Source organism: Pseudochaenichthys georgianus, chromosome 24, assembly GCF_902827115.2.
Source record: "Pseudochaenichthys georgianus chromosome 24, fPseGeo1.2, whole genome shotgun sequence".
Taxonomy (NCBI): Eukaryota; Metazoa; Chordata; class Actinopteri; order Perciformes; family Channichthyidae; genus Pseudochaenichthys; species Pseudochaenichthys georgianus.
This window is the reverse complement of record NC_047526.1, coordinates 8,134,268-8,160,474: the sequence shown is the minus strand read 5'-3', so window position 1 is coordinate 8,160,474 and position 26,207 is coordinate 8,134,268. Positions and strand designations below refer to the sequence as shown.

At 41.9% G+C, this 26,207-nt stretch overlaps 3 protein-coding genes across 4 annotated transcripts; all 3 read right to left on the bottom strand.

The window, feature by feature from the left end:
• Window positions 1-1,151: 1,151 nt before the first annotated feature.
• LOC117440165 (toll-like receptor 5) lies at window positions 1,152-9,825 on the bottom strand. Of its 2 annotated transcripts, XM_071201964.1 has the most exons (6): window positions 9,771-9,803; window positions 7,479-7,661; window positions 6,443-6,506; window positions 3,633-5,913; window positions 2,951-3,039; window positions 1,152-2,244 (listed from the first exon to the last, which is right to left on the bottom strand). In XM_071201964.1, coding segments are annotated over exons 2-6 (2,688 nt in total). In that variant the 5' UTR covers window positions 7,481-7,661; window positions 9,771-9,803; the 3' UTR covers window positions 1,152-1,992. The 2 variants fall into 2 exon arrangements, with proteins under 2 accessions (XP_071058065.1, XP_033932342.1); XM_034076451.2 differs by lacking the exon at window positions 7,479-7,661 and having other exon boundaries at window positions 9,771-9,825.
• A 1,154-nt stretch (window positions 9,826-10,979) lies between these two features.
• Window positions 10,980-13,908, bottom strand: LOC117439741 (thrombomodulin-like). The gene has a single exon (XM_034075776.2). It carries the CDS (start codon window positions 13,799-13,801, stop codon window positions 12,077-12,079), a length of 1,725 nt encoding a protein of 574 aa, XP_033931667.1. The 5' UTR covers window positions 13,802-13,908; the 3' UTR covers window positions 10,980-12,076.
• A 1,113-nt stretch (window positions 13,909-15,021) lies between these two features.
• Window positions 15,022-19,141, bottom strand: LOC117439742 (thrombomodulin-like). Its single transcript, XM_034075777.2, has 2 exons — window positions 18,550-19,141; window positions 15,022-17,616 (listed from the first exon to the last, which is right to left on the bottom strand). The coding sequence occupies exons 1-2, from the start codon at window positions 18,952-18,954 to the stop codon at window positions 16,609-16,611; spliced, it is 1,413 nt and encodes a 470-aa protein (XP_033931668.1). The 5' UTR covers window positions 18,955-19,141; the 3' UTR covers window positions 15,022-16,608.
• Window positions 19,142-26,207: the final 7,066 nt, after the last annotated feature.

Genomic DNA, 26,207 nt, shown 5'->3' with positions numbered 1-26,207 from the left:
TTGAAACAACTGCAGAATACTAGTCAGTGCGCCAGATGTTATTCACATTATGGACTGTCCACAGCTCATAAAGACGGGAGGATGCAGGCCAACAGGACGGAAGCTCTCCTCTGCCCAGTGGCTTCCTGTTTTCTGACACCAAGCTCAATGAGAGAGAGGGAACCTGCTGACCCCGGGTCACTCTCCTCTCACACGGGAACCTGCTGACCCCGGGTCACTCTCCTCACACACGGGAACCTGGGGAGATGCTGCTGTTTGAAGTGAGGGCTGTAATGAAATTGTTTTAATGAAAGGAGTTGAAAGTATAAAATCTGTTTTCACTGACTTACTAATTAATGCACTGATCACTTAAGACCAGGGGTGTCCAAGCTACGGCCCGGGGGCCAAATGCGGCCTGTGGTCCATTTTGAATTGGCCCTTAGCAATACTAAAAGTATAAAGGAAATGGCCCACACATGAAACTTGTGCTTGTCTTATATTGTTCTTCTTAAATATATGTGAACATATATTACACAGTAGCATTCATGTGTTAATAAGCCCAATGTCAAATACATTTGATCATTTCAAGTTGAAAACATTTTCTAACAAATCTTAGGTAATAAGAAAAAAGCCCAATGACTTATTTCCATTACAAGCTTGAAATATACCCTTCATATTTCCCCTTATTATAAGCAATCTGAGGCTTCTGTTTTGAGGGATGAGCTGCCAAGACAATAAGTGAAACCCTATGGAAAGCTGGGATGCTGTTTGTTTTGTTAAAGTATATTCTAGTGTCAAGCATCATTTGATTGATTTTGCTAACCTATAAGGCAATATACCTCACCTTTAGCTAGTGGAGCAGACCTTAGTATGTTTTCTGTATTTGGCCCTGAGTGAAAAAGGTTTGGACACCGCTGCTCAAGACTGACATGTAGAGCCCTTTATAATGTATGTGTACAGTCTATGGTAGAGCCAGTAAAGACGGCTAACACTCTCCATCTAGTGGTGAAAATAGTACAAATGATGTAAACACATAATAATAATAATTAAAATAATAATAAACTCAGGCTCAAGGGCATTTTGGCTCCTTCAAATACCATAATAAATACATTATTGTATTTGATGTAAACACTCAGAAAGCTAGTGATACCAATCCACAAGGAGGAACCGGCTGGGAAATGAAGCTTCTTCAGTTTATTAAAAAATGACTTTACATCCAAAGTGATATCATGTTATCAAGATAAGATAAGATGGACCTTCAATAGTCCGCCGGGGGGAATTCATGTGTAAAGGCAGCGACAGAATAAGAAGAAACACATATTTTACTCACGGAATATACATAGGAAAAAATGAAAATAAAAAATACAAATAAAAAATGAAATCAAATTTGATTAAACGTGTTTTTACAGTATTAATAGAAATAACAAATTACGGGAGTTATTATTCTGTACACACTCCCTGAATACACCTACTGTATGTTCAGGTCTGCCTTCAGCTGCAGTTCTCACCACCTGCAGAGATTAAAACACACTTTCTCCCTTTGCTTCATGTGACGTGAAAAGAAAAGCTGCCTAACAAACGGTTCAAAGACAAAGTTATGAGCTCTGCCAAAACAGGCTTATCTCACAGTTTTAACGTTACATACGAATATCATAATAACACATTAACAATTAACATTATTTATGTTACTGTAGTCATTGGGTCATGGAATACTGTGAAAGCGGGCAATTACAAAAAAATGTAGATACATAGAAAAAGGATTTTTAAATAGATCATGCCATGTCACATATTTGCTAAATACATGAAAATTAAAAGACAACACAGGGTTCTGGATTTGGTTCTGTGAAACTGAAATACAAAGGGCCTTTTAAGGAGGCCTTTAATTTGTCTAAATACCCATTTCCTTTTATTTCTTGAAAATCAGAAAAGACCATTTAAAGTGCAAAGAAGCCTGCGTGCTTTGCTTGTTGGTACCATCAGGTTTTCTTGGTTAAAGTACGATCTTTTTAACAATCAGAGTTGACATGGGATTGGTCCGATGTTCTCCAGCTGGATACCCTCCTCCTCCTGCGGTTGGGCGTCAGGCTGTGCAGGCTCAGGTTGGTCCTCTGCAAACTTCTTCACCTTTGTGTCTTTGAGAATCTTTGAGACGAGCCGCTCATAAAACCACTCCAGGTCCTGAGGGTCCTCCGGCCAGGTCAGGTACTCCCTCCGCTGGACGAAAGCTCTGACTGCTTGGTACTTCATCAGCTGGTAGTGAGCCATCTTGGGTTTTATTAGAAGATACAAGTCATTAGTGAAGGTCAGGAGTCAAGCAATGATGAATGGAATATGTACAGAGCCTGACATCTACGGGTGGGAGGGAGCTACAGAAATGCCAGTTATACGCTTGTCTTTGGGGCTGAAGATGGGATAATAGTAGATGGCGAGTTTTGTACATAAAACTAGGTTTGGTTACTCTTTAAAGTAGCTATTATCTATATTTTTCCAATGATCACATGACTACTTGTTGTCGTCACTTGTGTTGTTGAGCCGGACTCTGCAGGTTCCTTCAGCTCTATGGAGCTTTATAGCATCTATCACCTCATTGTTCTGTTTTGACTGTCCATAATTCATATTTTTGGTTCATTCTCACCAGGATTGTTAATGGTTTCACGGTGCACCAAAGCTGGAAAGGAAAGTGAGCAACTAGCTAGTAAACACAATGTAGTATTTAGCATATTAGCGCCAGATATTCCCCTCAGGATTTGGGGGCAAGAACCAGAACTCAAAGATCAGAGAAAATATAATATTTTGAATTTTTCATGTGGCAAGAAGACAGACCCCAGATAATATGTGTCAATACGCAAATGCTTGCTAATGGCTAGTTTCCCTTGCCCCCAATTTCCCAAAAATCAGATTTTGCTATTATGTAAATAAAATCTTTCAGAAATGTGGTGTAAAGAAAGTAAGTCAGCAGCCTTATACACACCTTGCCTACCACCACCATAACCAGGACGTTTGTCAGCTCCTCCAGCATCCGGCCCTGAGCCAAAGTAAACGCCTCCAAGCACCAACCATCTGAAAAGAGGAACGAAACAGTTAACCTCTTTAATTTCATTTGGTTATTCATTTTATCTTTTGTGCTATTTCACTTTCTTGCTAAAGGTTAGCTAACATATAGAATACCACTCCATATATTTTAGCCAAAATATGAAACAACCAGGAGATTGTTAGCTTAGCTTAGCTTAGCTTAGCTTAGCTTAGCTTAGCTTAGCGTAAAAGGCTGAAAGTTCTGGAGTTTTGTGCCATGTCACTATTTTCTTGGCTGGGAGGTGGGACTTCCTGAAGGTTCTGCTGGTTGCCTGCTAATGTCATAGAGATGACAACACTCATAAGCCACTGTTTCGAAGAAATAGTCCAGCCATTTTACAATTCAGATTTGTAAATCACTGCAGCTAGGTGAAAAGTTAAACCACTGGTGGTTAGTTAAAACAATATCTTCAGGGGGTGTTAAATGACATTCACAAGCACATTAATGGCATCTCCTTCTCACGAAAGGGAATGATTTTAAATCTCCAAAGGTCGAACTATTCCTGGAAAGTATTTCAAGGACAATTTTTAAGGAGACTACAGCCGACTGTTACTACAGATCAGAGTTATAAATACTGTACCTTTAAGGAACTCTTTGGAGACCACGCACACAGTCTTCCTGCTGCTCCAGATTGCGTCCCTGATGTTGGTCAGGTGATCCTCACCAGGCAGGAAGTCTCTGGCCTCGAAACAACAGCGGAAGAGGTTCTCCTCGGAAAACTGGTTATCCAGCTTTTTCAGCAAAGCTGCTTCCACCCACCCATAGTCATTTTCACTAAAGCTGAGGAAGGCATCGTACTGCACTTCGTCCACAGGAAGGTTCGGTTTTGGGCCCTCGAGAACCCTACCGACGATGGTTTTGTAGATGATGAATATGTGCCCTCGGAGACGGGCGTAAATAAACCCGCTGAGGATGACAGTGATGACGAGGACAGCGTTGAAGATGAACAGTGCCAACTGAAGATCTTGGATGGTCTTTGCATCGTCTTCCCCACACGGTTCGATGACCCTGGCGAAATTCCCCAGAGGGAGATTTTGGAGAGCGGCTGGGAACTCACATCTGTACTCCTCAGTCGGGCTTGCGAAGGTTACATTCGTCACGTTCAGCCACTTCAGGAAGCTCTCTAGATTGCAATCGCAGTAGAACCGATTTGCAGCCAGACTGAGGAAGCTGAGAGACAGAAAAGTCACAGGTTCCGGGGAGGCTAAAAAGTTGTCTGAAAGGTCTAGTCTTTTCAGAGTGGTCGGAAAGAGATCGTGCTGCAGATAAGTTAAGGCATTAGATGATACGTCCATCTCATAGATTGAGCTTAAACCGCTAAAAATCCCTTTTGGGAAAGTCGCAATGGAGTTATAGCTTATATTTAGAGCGAGCAGATTGTCTAAAGGATCAAACAGGTCGAGGCACTCCCCCCGCGCCCAAATGACATTCAAGGAACTGTCATGAAGATCCAGCACTTCCAAACTAATATGAGGTACTTTCAGACTCATTGTGCACCACTTGATGATGTTGCCACCATAGAAGAAATTTTTGAGACGATTGAAAGAAGTTAAAATGATATAAACATCCTCTAAACTTGTTAATCTGTTGTTTCTTATATCCAAATGGATACTGTTGCTGCCAAATTTGCTGATTCCATACAGAGATTTAAGCTTATTGTCACCCAAAAGAAGATAATCTAAGTTTGGTAATGCGGCAGGAGAGCCAAGGCCTCTGAGGGAATTTCCTGTCAGATATAACGCTCGTAACTTTGGAAGACCACTGAAGGCTTTGGGTGCCAATGCACCAATGTGGTTGTAAGACAAATCCAACACCCGGAGGTCATTGAGATTGCTAAATGTGTAAGAATATACTTCTCCTATGAGGTTGTATGACAGGTTGAGCATCCTTAAATGCCCTTGAAGACCATTGAAGGCATTTTGGTCAATCTGATTGATTCTGTTCAGGGAAATGTCAATAATTTTTGCATTCCTTAGGGGACTCAAAACTGCCTTCTGCAAAGCAAATATACGGTTTTTAGACAGATCTAGCCTGTTGATTGAGCTGTTCATGAGGCCTTCAAATGTGCTTTCATCTGGATCAGGAATGTTGGAAAACGAGAAGTCTCTGCCAAGGTGTCCAGAGAATATAAGATGAGTAATTGGAGTACCCTCTATTGCTTTGAAAAAGTGTCTTGATGTTTCCGTGTTGAACCCACTACTGGACAAGTCAAGGACTTCAAAGGCCATCCCTGTGAAAGGGTTTCCGCATTTCTTCCAGTCAAAATCTTCACTATAACCCTTGTAAAATTTATTGGATTTCAAATTCAGGAGTTTGAAGTATTTCCCCCGGAAACCAACTAGATCATCTTCACATAATGTTTCAATCGGATTCAATTTGAGGTTAAGCTGTGTGAACTTTGTAAGTTTTGAAAAGAACAGTCCTGGTCTGAGTCTCACTATTTCATTAAAGGAGAGATCAAGAGTTTCTAAGGACAAAAGGGGCTCCAGGTAGCGTTCTGCTAGTATGGACTCAGGCAAATTGCAATAGTCCAGATAGAGGTGTTGTAAATTAAACAGTCCTGCAAATGCCCTTGGCTCCATCTGAAGGCCAATATTGGAGCCTAGGACCAGTGTTGTCAATTTTCTCTGCCTAAGGAAAGCGTTGTTCCTTAAGACGAGCGGCACTTTCTGCATCCCAAGATCTAATTGTTGAAGATGGTCATAGTTTCTGAGCGAGCTGCTGTTGATCTCACTGATGAAGTTCATCTGCAGGTAGAGGTGGGTGATGTTGGGAGGCAGAGTCGGAACCCAGTAGTGGTTTCTCGAGGGGCAATTCGCCACAAGGCCGTAAAAAGTGCATGATGGGTAGCATGTGGGTACCTGCAGCCAACATTTGTGTAAATAAAAAATCACTGGACTTTTAAGATGAAGGAATCATTTGACAATTCAGGAAATATGCCTGTTTTATTTTTTCTGGCTGAGAGTTAGATAAGGTGAAAGTGGAGCCAGCAGTCGGTTGGCTTAGCTTAGCATCAAGACTGCAAACAGAGAAAGGCAATGATTAAGCTTTTGATAAATCCTTACAAACAGTTTGATTAGTCGACTCTAAAAGTGCCGATTGGCCAGTTTGTGTTACGTTTCATACAGAGCCATGGTAGCTGTTTCCATCTGTTTAAAGTCTTTGTGCTAAGCTAATTTATTGATACAGCATCTGATTCTCGGCAAGAGAGTAATTTGGCTTGAATTTAAGCATATTTTCAAAAGATATAAAACATTTAATTTATTTATTGTCCAGCATCAGATTAGCTTTAGATTGTTTTGTTTTTTACTGAATTTCACGTTATTGTCAACTGTTCAGTTTGGTAAAACAGTGAAAGTAATCAATTTGAGCTAAAAGCCACACACATACCTGAAGGTAAAAACCAATGAAAACCAACTGAAGAGCTGACGTCCACATCCTGCCTGACTTCGCCCTAACATGAAGAGAAAGTCAAACATTAGTGACGCTTCAAGAATGTGATTTAAGGACAGGTAGGTATGTGAGAAGAAGAAAAATGGGAAACTGTCAGATGTTTCCTTCGGCAGGTTTACGGCCCGTCCACACTACAGCTTCAAAAAATGCTTGGAGCTGGGCGTGTCTGAAGCTTGACCAACAACCAATCACATGAATCTCCCGCCCCTGACACACAAGCAGCGGTTTGATTGGCTAGAGCTTGTACTGGCATATGATTTGATTGGCTGACGCTTCTACCGAAAGCTTCAGAAGCTTCAAAAGTTGAACATTGCTCAACTTTTGCAGCCTGACGGCCCGTCCACACAGCGGCGTGCGTTGAAGCTTCCAACGCTTCTGCCCATTCACTTTGAATGGGGTGACGTCAATTTCAGCCGAACTGCATCGTGGGAAGCGACGCGGAGCGTTGCTGGCGTGGCTCGCTGCAAAAGTTGAGCAATGTTCAACTTTTGACGCCTCGGCAGAAGCGTCAGCCAATCGAATCATATGCCAGTACAAGCTCTAGCCAATCAAACCGCTGCTTGTGTGTCAGGGGCGGGAGATTCATGTGATTGGTTGTTGGTCGAGTGTCAGACACGCTCGCCGGCAAGCGTCAACGCACGCCGCTGTGTGGACGGGCCGTGAAACGCCAGGAAAGCTCCGCTCTGCTTCCCACAATGCAGTTCGGCGAAAAGTGACGTCACCCCATTCAAAGTGAATGGGCAGAAGCGTTGGAAACCGTTTTTGAAGCTGTCGAAACTGTAGTGTGGACGGGCCGTTATTGTTCACTGGTGCAGCTTCAGTCTGTACACAACCACTGATTTAATCAGGGGTGCACATCAAGCCCCCAGGAAGTGCACCGGACTCTGAGGAAAATATTCGTTGTGGCCAAACGGCGGTACTACACTTTCGTATCAGTCGCTGGGCCCAGAAAGACTTTTTCCCATTGACTAACATGTGGGGTGCCAGTGGAGCCTCGCAGAGGCGAAACCGTGCCGCACCACACTAATTGCGCCGCATAAGCGCATAGGTGGGCCGCATTTTCGGCTCAGTTGAGGCACCCTCCGCAAGGTGAGGCCCCCTCCGCAAGGTGAGGCCCCACGCAGTCTGCATGATCGGCCTGTAGGGAGGGACGACCCTGGGAGTAACGGATTACATATAATAGGATTAGGTAGTTAGGATACAAAAAACAATATTCACTTAGTTGCAGAAGAATTTATGATCAGATTACTGTTAGATTTAAAAAAAATGGGGATTGGAGATATCTCTTCTCTGTAAGCTGTATGGTTCTGTTGGCTAACACTTTAAGTGTGAATCGATACGCCTACTGCCTGAATCTGCTTTATGGTTTTCCCTTTCTTTGTTTCATTTGTTCTGTTTTTAATTCAGTAGAACCTATATCATATTTATTAATAGTGTGTGTGAGCTTCACTGTGTGCATTAAACTAAAACTGGGCATTTTGTGTTTAATTTTTGGTGTATATAGGCTATACTACTACTAAATTCTTCTTTCCTATGGTCACATTGTTGTTGTCTTACATTATACACATATTTATTTTCTCCTGTAATTTATTTGCCTGCATATTGAGGTAATCCAAAATTAACGGAAAGTAATCAGGTTACATTATTTGTATTTGTTGAAACTAAGATTAATTTACTGATTACTTTTTTAATTTAATTTTTTACAGGTAACGAGTAAATATAACGGATTCCATTTGAGTAACCCCCCAAACCAAACCCTATACCTTTTTGTCATTTCCAATCCACAAGTATTTCAGGAAATGGACATTTCCTTAATTTTCTAAAATATACATTAGAAGCGTACTTCAGTTTACACATCACAAGTCTTCTGTGCTCTTGGGGAGCTTTCTAAAGGTTGACAAAAATGCTCTATATAAATGCTCTCAGGTGGTTGCAGTGCACTATGGGAAATGAAGTTGTAATTGGAATGGTCTCGACAAAAGGAGCTGCCAAAATTGGATATATCTCAGCCTCTGATGAATGAAGTTTCACCATTCTTGTTTTTAACTTTATGGAATTGCAAACATTGTTGCTATAGGATATTAATAATCACAACTGATGAGGTTATTCTACCAACTTTAAAATATAAAAATATATACTCAGTGGTGGGAGAAGTATACTCTTGTACTTTAGTCAAAGTAGTAGTAGGCTACCAGCGTGTAGGAATACTCTATTACAAGTAAAAGTACTGCAATCCAAACATTACTCATGTAAAAGTACAACAGTATTTGTATTAAAATATACCTAAAGTACCAAAAGTAAAAGTAGTCATTATGCAGATTGGTCCATTTCAGAATAATATATATGATATGTTTTATAATGATTGATCATGAGTGTTCTCAAAGCTGGTGAAGGTGCAGCTAGTCTGAATGACTTTGTAGACTGCAGGGTAGCTTGTGAATTTACTCCAGGTGGAACTAAAGTCTGATTTAACAGTTGATTATGTTTCACATTCAACCAGATCTCTAACTAATGGTATTAAATACATGAGGTGGAGTAAAAGTACACGGTTTACCTCTGAATTGTAGTGGAATAGAAGTATAGCAAAAAATGGAAATACTAAAGTCAAGTCGGCTACAAGTAGGCCTACCTCAAAATTGTACTTAAGTACTTTATTTGAGTAGATTAGTTACTTTACACCTCTGTATACTGCACATGCACTTTTATATGTAATATTTCATATCATTGGTAGTTTTTACATAAAATAGCATAAAACAAACGTAGGCCTACAACGTTTACAAAGTTAAACCAGAAATGTTAGCAACTACAAATGAAGTGACTTCCTGACTAACTGTGACTTAATATATTTAAATTAAAAAAGATTCGTGAAATGATATGGCAGATGAGATTACAGCTGTTCCTGTTGTGTGTATAAATAGTGTTGAAATAAACTGTACTGTGTACATATCAGGGCGGTACTGCGCATGCGCTCCTCATTTAGCTTTATGACTTTAATCAGATTCATCCTGCGTATCACCATGACAGCATAATGCTTGAATATCTTCACCTATTATGTACATGCTTTTAAAAGTAAGTGTTACACGTCACATTGAATGAGATCCTGGCACGGGACACACACACGGTTTATTGCACAACAATGCACTATGTTCAGCAGCGGATATAGATTAGTTAAAGTGTCAGCGACTCTAAAGAACGTGTTTAAGGAGCGGTCATACATGGTCTTTATAGTTTGTATTTTGCAGTGATAATGAAAGGAGAATCTTACCTGTGTTTGACCCGGACCAGAGTGGGATAGCTGTTCCCTAATCCTATGTCTCTGCTTGGCCCCTCCCCCTGCTGCCCCCCCCCACACACACAGCTAACAGTGATAACACGGGCAGGTCTTCACACCCGACGGGATATGGTGCAAGTTCCCAAATATCTCCTTCCTCTTTCAAATACATTTGTCTTCGTGGTTTTGCTCCAGTTGCAACCAGTGGTTTAAAGTCACTAAGTAGATGTACTCAAGTACTGTGCTTAGGCACCATTTTGAAGTGTTTCGCACTTCTACACTCCACTGCAATTCAGAGGGTAATGGTGTACTTTTACTCCACCACTACATTCATTTAATAACTTTAGTTACTTTACAGATGTGGATGAATGATGTGAAATATAATCAAGTCTTAAATCAGACTTTAGTTCCTTGGAGTAAATTCACAATCTTCCCTGCCGTATACAAAGTCATTCAAACTAGCTGCACCTTTACCAGCTTTGAGAACACTTAAAGGTTCAAAAGTAAAAGATTGGTCCTTTAAGTATATTTTGATGCTAATACTTTTGTACTTTTAATTGATACATTTTGAATACAGGACTTTTACTTGTAACAGAGAATTCCTACACTCTGGTACTACTCAAGTACAAGATCTGAGTACTTCTCCCATCTGGTTGCAGCAGCCTGTCCCCTTGTCTTCCAGTGGTGGAGGAGGTATTCCAATCCTTTACGTTAGCAAGCGTATCTATAACCAGGGGTATAGACAGTACACTTTAAAAATTGGAGTACGCATCCCAGGTTTTTTGCGTGATCAAATCCACTTAAAATTCTAAATGATAGTACTAAAATCCAATATAAAGAGGTGTGTCTGCTGCAAACTGACTTTTATTCATTTCTGAGAGTGATGTGAAGTTATTACGTCACATGACAGGGAAGCTATTGAAAAAGAAACCTGGATTAAACATTTTTGGGGAAATGTCAGTGTATTTCTCTCAATAGCTTTTCTGTCATGTGACCTTAAATCTTTAAATCCCTCTCAGAAATTAATACTAGTATGTACACAGCAGACACACCTCGTTATATTGGATTTTTTAACATCCTTTGTTTAATATTAATATTTGTATTGAAAATGCAGTGTTTTTCTTCAAGCACCCCGGCTCATAGTGCAGTGCCAGTGTTTGTCCAGCAGGTGTCAGAGCAGCTCCATGCTTCCGGCAGCACGTGTTTAATATTACATTCTTTATTGAAAATCCAGGTTTCTTTTTCAATAGCTTCCCTGTCATGTGACCTAATAACTTCAAATCACTCTCAGAAATTAATAAAAGTCTGTACACAGCAGACACAGCTCTCTATATTGGAGTTTAGTAGATTTGAGTATTTTCAGAGGATGCAGCTCTTGAGCTCTGTGAAGTCACCATTCATACTCTGTGTAAATAACACACTGCACATCTGTTTATAGAGCTCATATCCAAATATATATTATTACAGTGTACAGTTTGCTACACTACAGTATTTCCATTCAGCTTCATCGTATTCTATGCAATATGTACATTTGTTTCTTGTTCCTGCAAAAATGTTGTCTATTGCACAATTCGCATTGTTGTAGGAGCCTCACTCAATATATTGATAGCCAGAAATCTGCTGTAGCTATATGACAAATAAAACATATGTACAATGACCTGTAATTTACTTGTTTCTCCACAATATGGGCCCTTCAGCCTGTGAGGGAAAAAAGAGACACCTCCTTTATTTACCTTTTTATAATTTAATATTTTCACATACTCAAAAATAAAACGGAGTACATCATGTTGTGTTACATTGCAACTGGTGCATGTGCGTTGAATGGAAGGCTATACCACCAGTCTTCCAAGAAAACATCTGTCCTGAATGGGCTGGATTGTTATTCAAAAATGTGAACGAAATCAAAATAGTTCTATGCAATATCCACATCTCAGAAAGCCAATATTTGGTAAAGGCAACATATGTAAACATGTCCGAATGAAGTAAGTATACTGTATTCCCGGGTTACAAGCGTTTATTTGATAGAACTGATTACAAAAAATATCCTTGCTTGGAACAGATCCTCAATTGACTATGTTTGTCAATGATCATTTGGATAATGTTTAAAATATGGTCATACTGCCAATTGCAATGTCATCCAAAAATAATTGCAATTATTTCTTGTCAAATTGTGCAGCCCTGAAATAAATGGTAGAGTGGCCTCTTCTGTGTCCTGATAAATCTACATCATTCAAATATCCAAAACTGTCTCGGAGGGTTGACCTGTACATTCACATGTCTCGCTTCACTTGTCTCCTTCTTTAGGCATCACTCGCCACTGTCTGTAAACCGTGCGCCTCTTCCTCCGCAGCTTTCCCCCCCCCGCTGCTCTCCAGCTTCCCTTTGCCGCTGAGCGTGTGGTGCGCCAGGAACACCACAAGCACGATGAAGAACACAGTGCACACTATAATCGCCACGAGCCCCCCCACTGTCACCGCGGAGGGCTGCCTGGTGGGGTCTGGAGGGGGCACGGGTGGAGCTGTGGGGATACTCGGAGTCGTGCCCTCTCCAGAGCCTCCATCGGTGTCATCTTCGTTTTTTACGCACGCGAACTCTCCAACCAGCGTGTACCCCGGATAGCACGAGCACACATAGCTGCCAAATGTGTTTTTACAGGCTTGATCACAATATAGGTTCTCGCACTCGTCCATGTCTATGCACACCGTGTGCTCGCCCCTCTCCTCCGAGATGTACCCCTCGGGGCAGTAACACTGGAACTTGTCATTGGGGTCGCACTCCGCGGGGCACTCCTCCACCCCGCAGTGCAGTTTACACTTATGCATCGACTTTGGGTCTGCTTTATATCCATCATAGCACGAGCACGCGTAGCTCCCGTGAGTGTTGTCGCACAGGTGCTCACACGGAGCGGACGCGCACTCGTCCACGTCGACGCACTGGTCTCCGATCGGCGCGTATCCATCCATGCAGACGCACTGGAACCCTCCGATGTAGTTGACGCACACGAAGTTCTCCCCGGGACACTGCCTCTCATCCCTGCAGTCGTTGAGGTCCACGCACGACCTGCCGTCCTGAGCCAGCTTGTACCCTTGCTCGCACGTGCACTCGTAGGTGTCTCCGTTATTGATGCATGCGTGCGCGCACCGCAGCGACAGGCACGGGTCGTCCACCATCACCTCGCAGGTGACATCATTTGCGGGGTTTATGGTTTGACCCGGCGGGCAGTAGCACGTGGACTCGTGGTTAGCATTCACGGTGCATTTGTGCTCGCACCCACCTTCGTGTATCTCGCAGCTCCACGGCGCCTGGATCCACTCCTCGTTGAAGCAGACATAGTTAGTCTCAGCTGGCATTAGTACAGCGGTGCTGCCGAGGGGCAAAGACAGCAAATCCTCTCCCGTAAACCTCATCGGGGTGGTGTAGATGACATACTCGCCCTCTGCAGCAGCCAGCCCTTTGCACGGGTTACTGAAGCTGTACTCGCAGAGGAACCCAGCCGCATGTTCCGCGCATGGCTCCTGGGTCCATTTAAAGTCGTCCTCTTCGGAAACTGACACGCAGGCATGAGCGGTGCAGCTGCTGTCAAAACTCTGAGCCCAGTGGAGAAAGTCACTCTCGCTGTCTTTGGTGACCCACTGGAAGCCTCTCAGATCCGCAGCAGGGTCCGGGCAGCCGGCCGGGAGATGTAACCCGATCCAGAACCGCCCCGTGATGTTCCCCAGCAGAATATTCAGAACATCTTGGGACACAGAGGAGCGCACTGTCATTAAATGCCCGCCTCGATCTCTGCATTGGTCTCGCGCGGTGGTGAAGTCGCTGGGATCCCCGGACACAGAGAAACACTGAGTCCCGAGGCAGTATCCGCTATTCAGCTCGATCCCGCTGGAGCTGCCCATCAGGAAAGTCAACAAGAAAACAACATGTCGCGTAACCTCCTTCATCTTTAAGCCTCGGTTGTGTCCGTTTAAGATCTGGTGCGTTCCATCAGTCCATAGGCCTGTTTGTTTGGGAAGATGTTTGTCTCGCATTTATAGCCCCCCGACTCCATGTTTAGTTGTCCCGGCGGAGGAAGGCAGTTGATCAGCCGCGTCGCTGCCCACTGAAAACACTTTCTCCTCTGCAGGGCGGACCACATCCCCAATTACGCACGACTTTTACGCACGTACGCAACGAATCCGCGCGCACGCAAAGGGGGCATTTCCCCAACGCCCCCCATTCGCAGTAGCCCCTCCCAACTCTACTCTGCACTATGAGGCTGCCGGTCACACTTCAGATCCAGTTTCCTTAAAGTTCCTAAAGGTTACAGAATTGACCACAAATATTAAGACTTTTTCAGACATGTTAACATTATTGTCATTGTATCTCAAAACCAGACCTGGGGAGGCTACTTCGGAAATGTAATATTTTGTAAATGATATATTAAAATTGTATTGGTAAAGCAGCTGTACATTTTCTTAGTAAATTGAGTAATTAAAAAAGTGTATTCTTAAATGTTATAACCTTTATAATACAGGTTTTAAATTGGACAATAAAGCTGAAAAGTCCTAACATTTTAAATTGAAACCTCAGTGAAGTCCTCCTAACAGAACTACCTGTTTCAAACTTTTAATACATGTTTTTCGATATAATTTGATAAAAATGGACCACAGAAGACTTTTTAACAAAAATATCTTGTTCTTAAAGGTGGGGTAGGTAAGTTTGAGAAACCGGCTCGAGATCGCTAGAATTTGAAAATACACAACCGGAGAAAATCTGCCACTTCCTTACAGAGCCCCTCCTCCAACACACACGAACATGACCAATGAGGGCACGAGATAAGTTTGTGCCCCGATGGAAGGCTGACAGGCATGTAGGCCATCCAATCCGTTTAGCTGGGCCGGCTCAGATGATTGGTTGTACTTTTTACAGTTTTACGGCTTCTACAGATGAATTTTTTTTATGGATTTTTTGTCAAAGCACTTCAGATATTCATTGCTATCGGGATGTTAAGAGCATTCCATGGAATATAACAAAAAGTGTATCTCGAGCCGGTTTCTCAAACTTACCTACCCCACCTTTAAGTCAGCCCTTTTTAAAGAAACAACATTTGCATTGGTTATTGTCATTTAATTGCATTTTGATAATCTATAACTGATTGAAATGACATTTAATATGTAATTTCATTATCGTTGCATGTAATCTATATTTCCCCAACACTATTCAAAAGACGTCACAATAGTAGAGGATAAGACAATAACAACTTAAAATATGTTGATTATTGGACAAAATGCATGAACACAGATTTGTTTATGAAAAATCCTGTCAATCACATTTACTCCAAACCTTTATTATTGTGTATTATTGATTCCAGCCAACTCTATGACTGAAATGTACAGTGTATATAATTAGGAGAAAAAGAGAACCGTGACAATGCAAAGAAGGGAGTTATTTGTTCAGTTCAGTTCACAAGTCTTATCTAAATGTGTTGCATGTACATTGACATAATAGCAGCACAGTTTCACATCCATTGTTTAGTCACTCAAGCCTCTTTTTACAGAAGGTATGTCTCTCTTTTGATCGTTCCACAAACCAGTAAATATTCAACAGCCATTACATTTTAAATACAATGTTATATTACTTAGGCTTTGAATACAATGAGAATGTTCCCCTCTGCAAAAACCTTTAGAATAAAGATAGCAATACAACTGGAGTGGAGAATCCTTGCTTCAAGTTGTACAACTATGGATTTAAATGTATTTACCTCTAGTGTTTTTCCTTACGTTTAAAAAAAAAAAAGAACTTCGTAGATTTTAGATCTATTGCACGTCTGTCCGTCCTGGGAGAGGGATCCCTCCTCTGCTGCTCTCCCTGAGGTTTCTCCCATGTTCCCTTTAAACTGTGGGTTTTCTCCGGAAGTTTCTCCTTGTACGATGTGAGGGTCTGAGGACAGAGGGTCTAAGGACAGAGGGTCTGAGGACAGAGGGTCTGAGGACAGAGGGTGTCGTATTGTCATACTGATATTCTGTACACACTGTGAAGACCACTCAGACAAATGTAACATGTGTGATATTGGGCTGTATAAATAAACATTGATTGATTGATGTGAAATGGTCAGAAATTACTCACTGGCATTGGTTATATGCATCAAAAACAGTTCCTATAGCAACCAATACATCCCAAAAGAAATAGTGGTCCGGACAAAACCTACACATACTGAGCATTAGTATCAAATGTCATAAATCCAAATGCATCACATAACATATGACATTAGCGAACATTCGTCATGTGAGTCATTAGCCCTCTGTTAAAAAAAAAAGCACTAAAATAATGTGCACTTCACTAAAGACAACTTTTTTGTATACTTAAAGTTTCAAATGTTATTCTACGTAAATCTAAAATAATCATAAATATCTGATGTAGTATACAAACAGTGTAATCATTACAACATGTGTGTATGAGTGTATGAGTATCAGGACACAGTGTGTTTTACAGCGAAAAATAATCATTCTGCAGCAACATAATCTATTAACACTCCATGATTATAAAAGGTATCATACAAAAAATGCTATTAGACTTTGTCATATTTAGTAAACCTTACTGAGAAAGAAATGTTTTCATTTTTCTAAATAAGAATTGGGCAATTTACAGTGGGAACAATTCCATAAAGCAATCTATAATACATTCAGAAAGCAAGTCCAATATGTATGACCTCAGCGTGTGGTGTGGTGCAGCGTCCCGTTAACGCTGCCTGTGGATAGCTGCACTCCCTGTGTCTCAGAGCACATGAACCAGTGGAAAGTGACATTGTAAAACGTGTAAGAGCAGCATAGTTCTTTAAACTCGTTAAATAAAGTATTTAGCAGTCATTTTTAAACTGTTTGTCGAAGGATAGCCTCTTATACGTCTCTGTGGTCACCTGCTGCAGGTAGAAAATATCAATATCTGGGTGTTTGAAGGTGGAAAGCTCAAATTTGCCGCACCGTTTGACTGCGTTTCGGATGAGGAAAAACAGCAGCACTGCACACAGCGCCGTGAACAAAGTGATGCCCAGGACGCTGCCCGTCTTGATGTAAGTGGGCACTGAGGCCGGGTGAGGCCCGGCGGGGGTCGGGGACAGAGGATCAGAGCCTGATCCCTCTTCTTCAATGCGAACACACTTGTTCTTCTCTTGATCCATGTCGAACCCCTCAGAGCAAAAACACTTGAAACCACCAAATAAATTCTCACACTTTTGATCGCAGTGCCCGCTGTCGCACTCGTTGATGTCCGTGCAGAAGGGCTTGTTGTCCTTCATGTCTGAAATGTAGCCCTTGGGGCAGAAACATTGAGACTTGTTCTTGTCTGTCTTAATGCATATGGCTTTGCAGTCTCTCTCCTTGCAGATCACCTCACACCTGGTGGGGTTGTGGGGTGACACCAAAAAGCCCTCCTTGCACACACACTCGTAAACCCCGTTGAATTTCTTACAATTCATGTGCTCACAATGTTCACAGATTGTCACGTTCACACATACTCCGTCTTCCTTCTCGAATCCCTCTATGCACACGCATTCGGGTCCTCCCGGGTTGAGTTGGCACCGCTCGCCTTCTCGCACGCACCGGTTTTTCTCGCACATGCCTTCCTCGCAGGAAACGTTGTTGTGGTGGAGTGTTTTCCCCACAGGACAGGTGCATCTGTGTGTTGTCGGGCTGCAGTTGTGTTCACAGCCGCCCTGAAACACCTCGCAGGTCCAGGGAGCTCGCGTCCAAATGTTTGAGGAACACACATATTTGGAGTCTAGATATTTGGCGCCAACCTTTCGTGCTTCAGCGATGGTTCCCATCGGGAACGTTTTCGAATCGTCCACCTCAAAGGTGTACTTCACCTGCAGAGGGGGAAGTATATATTTTACTAAAGTAAAAGCAGCAATACTACCATGTTGAAATACTCTGTTAGAAGTAAAGTCCTGCAGTCAAATACTAATAAAGAAACAATTGTTTTAGCATAACATATTTGTATTAGGCATAATGCTATGTATGCTAATATGTTAGCATGTTGGAGATGCTAAAAGGGGGGTTAAAGGTAAACTAGTTAGGTAGCTTATTCTATATTAAAACATCATTAGTTGTTAGTTGATTTATTTTGCGCATCAATAATGTTAAAATGTAAAAGTTAGGCTGAACAATTGATTGAGATATTTATCAAAATCGCAATATAATATGCTAATATAAGTATTGTATTGCTACATGTCCCCGGCTACAAATCTACAGACTTAAAGAAAATATATTTGTTCGTTACAGATCTTCTCAAAAAATAAATGCCGCTACGATCATTGTAATATATAGAAATTAGACTGATTACGAAAAGAAAAAAAAGATTAGCCTACTTGCAACAATATCGTGACATATACTGTATATCGCAATTACAATACATTTAAATAATTGCCATTTGCATTAAAAATGTGGTACCCGTTTAAAAAGTAACTCGGGTATAAAGTATAAAGTAGCAACAATACCTATAACAAGTAGCCTTCACCTTGGAACAATGAACGTGTGTAGCCGTCAATTGCAATATCTGACTTTCTTCATTTTGAATATTGTGAATATATATCCTATGTAATCACTATTAAATGGTGTGGCTATTTAGCAGACATTTGTAAGTCTAATATAACAGATGGGTTGGTCTGGCACCAACAGTCTCTGAATAATTGAGTGAAATACTACAAAAGATGTAGCAACCGTTCCCAGTCTCCCCTACTTGAATATCCTAAAGCCCAGCAGTACTTGTTAGTACTTAGTTACCCTTCACCACTGTTCACCTGTATGTCTGTGCCCGCTGGCACTTCACTGCAGGGCTCCTGGATCGGATACTGGCAAAGGAACCCGCTCAGGCTGCCTCCGCACGGCTCCCACAGCACCGAGGAGTTCGACACGGAGATGGAGGGGCACATCTGGAGGGCTTCCCCCGCCGGCCTGAAGGTGTTTTTTGGGTCAAACCAGTACCTCCCTGTGGGCGCAGCCTTCAGGATCTTCCAGAATTGCTCCGAGATGGAACTTAATAACTGTCCGCCAAAGTCTCCGCAGCTTTTCTTCGCGCCTGGAAAGTCCAGGGGGCTTTGGAAGAACGCAAAGCACTGGTTCCCGGTGCAATGTCCGCGCTGCGACAGCACCGTTTCCTGCAGCGCGCAGAGGAGAAGGGCAGAGAAGAGCCGTGTAGCGACCATGATGTCGATGTTAGTGAAGCTGCCGATGGTGGAAACCGTGTTGGACGTTCTGAAGCTGAACCAGCGACTGACAGCTCCACATAGTCCCCATTTATAAAAGACTGCTGGTTTTTTTTGTGCTGTTAGGCGAGGAAGGAAGTTCCGTTCAGGCCATTGGTTAAAGCCCCGGTCTGATTGCTCAACCCCCACACAGCCAGGAGCCTTATCTCAAAGAGACTGGCCCATCAAAACACACGCACGCACGCGCGCACACACACACACACACACACACACACGCACGTGCACTTTTCACAAGAGAGAGATCCCATAATTCCCTCCCATGAGTGGCTTTCTCGATTTAGATGATATTAAGGTTTCATGAGAAACTTCAAGTCAAAGGAGAAAAAGATTAAGTACTTTTTTTTGGGAGCAGGTATTTTCGAGTGTTATTCACTTATGTTGTCATATTAATATTGTGTAAGTTATTAATTAAACATATATTTCTTTTTTCATTGTCATTTTTCAAACATTCAGACATAACATACCGCCCATTACTCCTAGAATCGCCGTCTGCAATTAAACTGCTTTAAAAAGTAGGAGAACATGTCATCATTCGGCATATTTATATTGTATTCTCGCTACGATATAAATGTGTTCGATTTTGCAGCAAACAGACAAGATACCAAAGACTAGTTCTGTGTTGTTCAATACATCAAAATGTAGGGAACATTTGTCAAATTCTCCAAAAAAAGCCACACCAATTCTTTATTTTTGCACTAATAATGTATCAAATGACTATGTGCAGTATGTGTAATGAGAAAAACCTCACTAAGATCAGCATCTTTAATATATTTCGACTCATTATTTAGTTTTCACAACGTGCAACTTAGTTTAGATTTAACTTAGATTGTTTGAAGTTGTTTAGTATACTTTAGTTAGGTCTGAATCCAAAGTCAAGAGAATAATGAGATGATTTGAAGACCAAGAACAAATCACCAGTTACAGTAAAAATGTATTTAATTATAGAACCATGAACCCCTTTCAGGAAAAACGCTGACTCATGCATACACACTTCCTTTAAGGTACAATAATAACCGTTCAGGTAGAGACAATTGTCTGACAATCTAAATCCATCATCATGCTTCAGCTATTAGTGGGGCTTGAAGTGGAGGAAGAGAGCTGCCTTCCACTTTCCCTAGAGGGGAACCTGACTGTAATGAAACAGGAACAAGAAGGCAGGACATACTTCCTAACGCCACAGGGTGCAGAAACAAAGACAAGACATTACATAAACCCACATTCCTATTCCTTGAGCTGCTCAGTTTCCAGGTGGAGTTTTGATTGAGGGAATGTGATCACGTCCGATAGATCCCCGCCCAAAGTGACAAAGAGTGACTCACCTGATGAAAGATATTTCAGTGCACTAGAATAATCAGGAACTCGTCAGCTGTAATCTTGATAGTTAGAGATCTGCAAACTGAGTTTCAACTGGCATTACAGCATGTTTGAAAAAGGGTTGCCCACAAGGCTCTACTCCAGTCCTCCTTATTTCCCCTCATGAGAGGGTGTGATGGAGCCGGGTGGAGGGGATGTGACAGAGGCGTACGTGGATGGAAATCCTTTGTTCGCGTTGTATAAATAAATGATCAGTTCAGTGTTTTTATTTGAGGAGGGAATGTTCAATGTTAAGATAGCAGTGGGCACCATGGAGTAAATCCAATGCAGTGACACACACTTCTGTGTTATCTGAAGTCGGCTCAGTCTCCGTAAATATTTTCCCTCATATCTATCTTTATTGCCCACACTAAGTTTACCTGAGGGAGCCTTCAAAATGTGCCTGACAACAAATCAAATCAAAGCTCTTTCCAGCCTTCCTTTGCAGTGTTTCCGTAGTAACCATGTGGTATAGTTACTTTATTAAGGTTTGGTCAGCGCCACTAACAACAGCCCCAGTATGGTCTTATTTTGAATTCAATATGTGTGACAATGCTCGATACTTTTGTTTACACTTGTTAAAGGGGCCCTATTATGCTTTATGGGCCTTTCCCTTTCCTGTAGTGTGTTATAGGTGTAATACTCTGTAATGGTCTGCAAAGGCTAAAAACCCAGAGTTTCTCTCCCACACACTCCCCCCTTTTCGGAAACGCCTCCATTGGTCTCCTTTGTTTACTTCTTGAACATAGTGGCATCAATAGGTAACACTTGCGTCTCTATTGGCTAGCGCTCTAACACATTGTACGAGATTTGCTAAGGTGCGGGACATTTCTGACACATCTCTAAACCGTTGACCAATCACAACAGATCCAGCCAGCTAGCCAATCAGAGCAGACTGGGCTCTGGTTTCAGACAGAGGGTGAAAAGAGGTGCTGCAGCACAGATAGTATGAGAAAAATAAAGAGCTTTTTGAACATTAAAGCATAAACAGCACAGTAGAGGCATCATACACTAATATGAACCTGAAAGTGAGCATAGTAGGGCCCCTTTAAAGCAGCTTCGCTTGTTTTAAGCTGTAAAGACCTTGCTAGTTTCCTGCTGCCTGTGAAGTGCCTCATACGCCCAACTGACGGCTGAATGCTAAGGTCACTTCTTCTCCTGCTACTAACTGCAGTTAAATACTTTATTGAAAGTAACATGCAATCACCCTCACATCAGTGCTCCCTATCCACCCTCCCTGCCTTCTAGAAAAGGATGTTCCATACAGCTACACATCATTCTCCATTACCTTTCGAGGGACACCTATTTTCCCCCGGTTATGGTCCACAATGAGTCTTGACCAGCAGTTTCATTGGTAAATGTCCTGTAATTATTTACGTACCGACTTCAAACCTCCACTTCCAAAGATTTTAATTTGAACTCTATTGCATACTGTAGGTCAAAAACTGTTGTTATGGCAACACGTAGGCTACATCTGCAGCTTGTTAATTACCCAACACTTACTGTGAAATTCCTCTTAATTTACAGTGTAATTTCTCTTGCTTAATCAAAACACATAAAATACTGACGGATGGGTAATCAAATGTTCATCCAGCAGAACAAATTAGTAATATTTGGGAATTTCATTTATTATTTGTTTTCTTTTGCTGTTATTTTAACACTGTTAAGATGTGGGCTTAACTTATTAGTCTTATTTAACAACTAATTAGAAACTGCGTTTCCACTTGGCGTAGTACCGGCTGGCGGGTACTATTTCACAGTTTTTCTGGCCCCATAAAATCGAGGTTCTTAGCGGGCCAACAACCAGGCTGAGTCGGGCTAAGCATGCTAAACTAGAGAGAGAATCGCTGGCAAGGGGGCTACAACTACAACAAGATGAACATATTTGACCGTGATTTAATTGTAATACACCTTTCAAAATGATGCCGAAGTAACAACATACTGATACCGGTTAGTAAAAACCATGAATTAATGCTTTGACAAGTCTGCAGACAGACGGCAGGCGAAAAACCTTTTAGAATGCCCGCTCTCTCTGGAACTCACTCCCCCAACCCATCAGAGACTGCACTGACCGCACCACCTTCAAAACACTCACAAAAACTCACCTCTTCAATCTGGCTTTTTAATGTGTGATTGTTTTTGTATTATTTGACTTTAACTTTAACTATATATTTATTTGTTGTTCCTTCCTTTTCTTTTCCCTTCACTATATCTGTAAAGCGTCATTAAGCACCTGTACAGGCCTATACAGACATAAATAAACCAGCGACTGTATCCTCCATGACACAGGCAGTCTGTGGTTTGTACTTGTTTAACTTGTGTCTAGTTTCTGAACAGATACGAGGAGCTGTGAGCTCTGAGGACTAACAGCTAACGGCTGTGTTGTTTTTCTGTGGTTCGCATTGAAGATGACCTCACGGCTCCGCCTACACTGCGTTACTATAGTTACTGCCCCAGCTACTAAACTGTAATGGAAACGCAGCATAAAGTGAGCCCGTCCTAACAAGGCCTAACAAGGCCTAACTATACCGTACTAAGCCGAGCGAGGCCCTGCAGTGGAAATGTGCCATTAGAGGACGGAGAGCTGGCACACTTTAGCCGTGTTACACCTCAAGAGTTAACTGCCACACAAAAGCAACAGATTGGAATTTACCCAACTTTTAATCTAAAGTAGAGAACATTTTTATTGTCAGTTTCATGGCAGTTGCCAACTGCGTGAAGGTACAGCCAAGGACTACAGAGAGTGAGATAGAACTGTCACCAGTCAGGGAGGAAAAGGAGCTGAGGTTAACTGACCAGTGGGTTTACACACACACACATGTATTTAATCTGCACATACAGATTCAAAAACACAAGGAGGCTCCACATGTTTGTGTATTTGGATAAACTCACACACATGCATGACACTTTAGTTTCTCACCGCCCTGTACCACCCACATCCTGGGGAGGGCCACGGCCGTGTTGCTATGCTACGTTTGTGACTTCCCTCACACACACACACACACCACACACACACACACACACACACACACACACAACACACACACACACACACACACAACACACACACACACACACACACACACCACGCACGCACGCACGCACGCACGCACGCACACACACACACACACACACACACACACACACACACACACACACACACACCATTTCATATCTACCGCTGGGTCAATTCATTTGAATTTACAAAACATTTATGTCTTTTTACATAAAGATTTGAATTAATTTAAATGATGACACATCATCCATCCATCTTCTCCCCCTTATCCGTGGTCGGGTCGCGGGGGTAGCAGTTCCAGCAGAGAGCCCCCAAACTTTCTTTCCCTGGCGACATCAACCAGCTCTGACTGGGGGGTCCCAAGGCGCTCCCAGGCCAGCGAAGAGATATAAATCCCTCCACCTGGTCCTAGGTCTACGTATGATGACACATTCATATATTATTATGAATACTTTTGATGGGTACTACCCCAAATGTTAAAATAAAAAATAACAGATATCTGTGATTACGATAAACTCAAGTAGGACACCCCAATGGCAGATGTTCTGTCATTTGTTAACATGAGTTTATATACCTGTAGAACAGGTAGGTGGAAAACAGTGCCAGCAGGGTGAGGGTCCCATTCATCACCTTCCTTTAGAGAAAGGTGACTCCTATGCCCCTTTCCACCAAACCGGTTCCAGAGCCAGTTCCGTGGTAGAGCCTGATTTAGCTCCGGTTCTTCCTGTTTCCACCGCATCGGAGCCGCCTCTCAGCACAAAGAAAAAACACCTTCATGCCGATCTTGATCCCTCCGCTTGGCGTCGGGCTCCTGATCAGCCTGTCGGTGTTTCTTTTCCCATAATGACCCGCGTCGCAGCACATTATCCCTTACTTACGTGCTTGTTTATTTCTAAAAGGAAAATGTGGTGACATCAGATTTTCTTTTCAACATCCTTTTCAAACAAATGCAGCAAGTTTGTTTTTTAAAGCGCACTACAAATACATCTGACGTTGACCATGACTGTGTTAATATTTCGCATCACAAAAAAATAATAACCTCCTGAAAACATTATCCAAATGTTGATTTCAAAATGTTCTTCTTTGATTATCATGTAACATTGAGGGAACGTTTTATAAAGAACATCTTTAATGTGTTACCCAGCAACGTCCAAAACACATCCTTAGAATGTTGGAGGCAAAACGTTCCACCTTTGTTAACATATCACATTAAAGGAACGTTTTATAAAACAACTTTCTGTCATCTCTGGCCTCAATAACATCCTGAAAACATCCTCTGAATGTTGCAGTTAAAACGTTATGTCTTAGTTAACCTTATAGGAACATTATTTGAAAAAATAAACATCCTAAAAAGGTTCTTTGAACATCAGATTAAAACGTTTCTTTAAAACCTTATTATAACCAATAGGTAACGTTAGCCAAGTTGTGAGAACGTTCCCCGCTAGCTGGGCTGACAAGCGAAAGTGTGTTGTGAAGAGCGCTTCACAACATCCTACTTTCGCTTGTCAGGGCTTTGAAATTCTTGCAGGTTTTGGTCTTGCTTTCCCTCCCCGACCCCCGCTGACCTGTGAGGAACTTGCTGTGAGGATATTGTGTTCTCACACCATCTGAGACACACAGATAAATACTGGCAGTGTAAATCATGTCCTGTGTTGGGGCGCGGGGGGGAGTTTAGATCCACTGCCTCAATCGCAGGATATGCCCCTTCAGGATTGTCGGGTTATATCGCAACCCTTCAGGTTGAATAAGCAAAATATTATTACTTCTTCACATCTTTGTTTTTATTCCTGCTTGACATTGGAACATGAACCACAATGAAATAAAAGACAAAAGAAGGGAAACTCAAACTATATTAATGTTTGTCAAGAAAAACGTCAGTTTCTTACTAATAACCACATTGAAAATACTGGCAAAGCATTGACAGAACTCACACGAGAGCAGGATTACCTTCTTGTGTCTTGAACTAGCTGATTTATTAACTTTGGAACAGAAGCTCAACCAAAGGTTGTGAAATACATTTTGACCAGAGGAAATTATTGCACGAAAAAGAAACTGCTTGTTTGTTTCAGTATGAATCAAGTTTAACGATAGGCCACTTACAATTTGTAAATAGTTATAGGATATGACATATGATATGTTTTTTGCAGGTGCATGCTGCTAATAAAAGATTAAATGGACAGCAGAGATATATAGTTTCATGTTGGGCAGTCTTTAATGCACTGCAGAGTGTTATTTGATTTTAAGGGCATGCAAGCCCTCTTCATCATGTGTCCTCTACTGGAGTGGCACCTCACAGGTCATTCTTAGACATGTTCTCCACTAGAAGAGCACCCTAGATCACACTGTCATTACATTGTCTCTACTGAAGTGCACCCTCGAAGGCACGTGTTCTACTGGAGTGGCAACTTAGAGGTCACTTTAAACACATTTTCTCCACTTGAAAGTCATCTTGGAGGAAACTTCAACTTCTCCACTGGAAGTGCAACCCCGACGCAGCCGTAAGGTAATGTCGGGCAGGAAGTGGAACGGTGACAGCATCCGGCCCACCCCCCAAATAAACTAATTAGCAGACCCCCCTTCACATCACTACATCGTCTCCACAATAACACGCACAATGGACGACAACGTTTTTATATTGGAAGTGGAAGAAACACTTGATTTTATATGACACAACAAATCTTTTTACAAGGACAACACCAGCGTTCTCCTTCGGTTTACTGTGTGTAAATTATATAGAATAATTATGATGATGAATGCATTTTTTTACACTAAAATACAGCAACCCATCTTCATGTTGTTTTAACTGGACTATTACAATTATTAT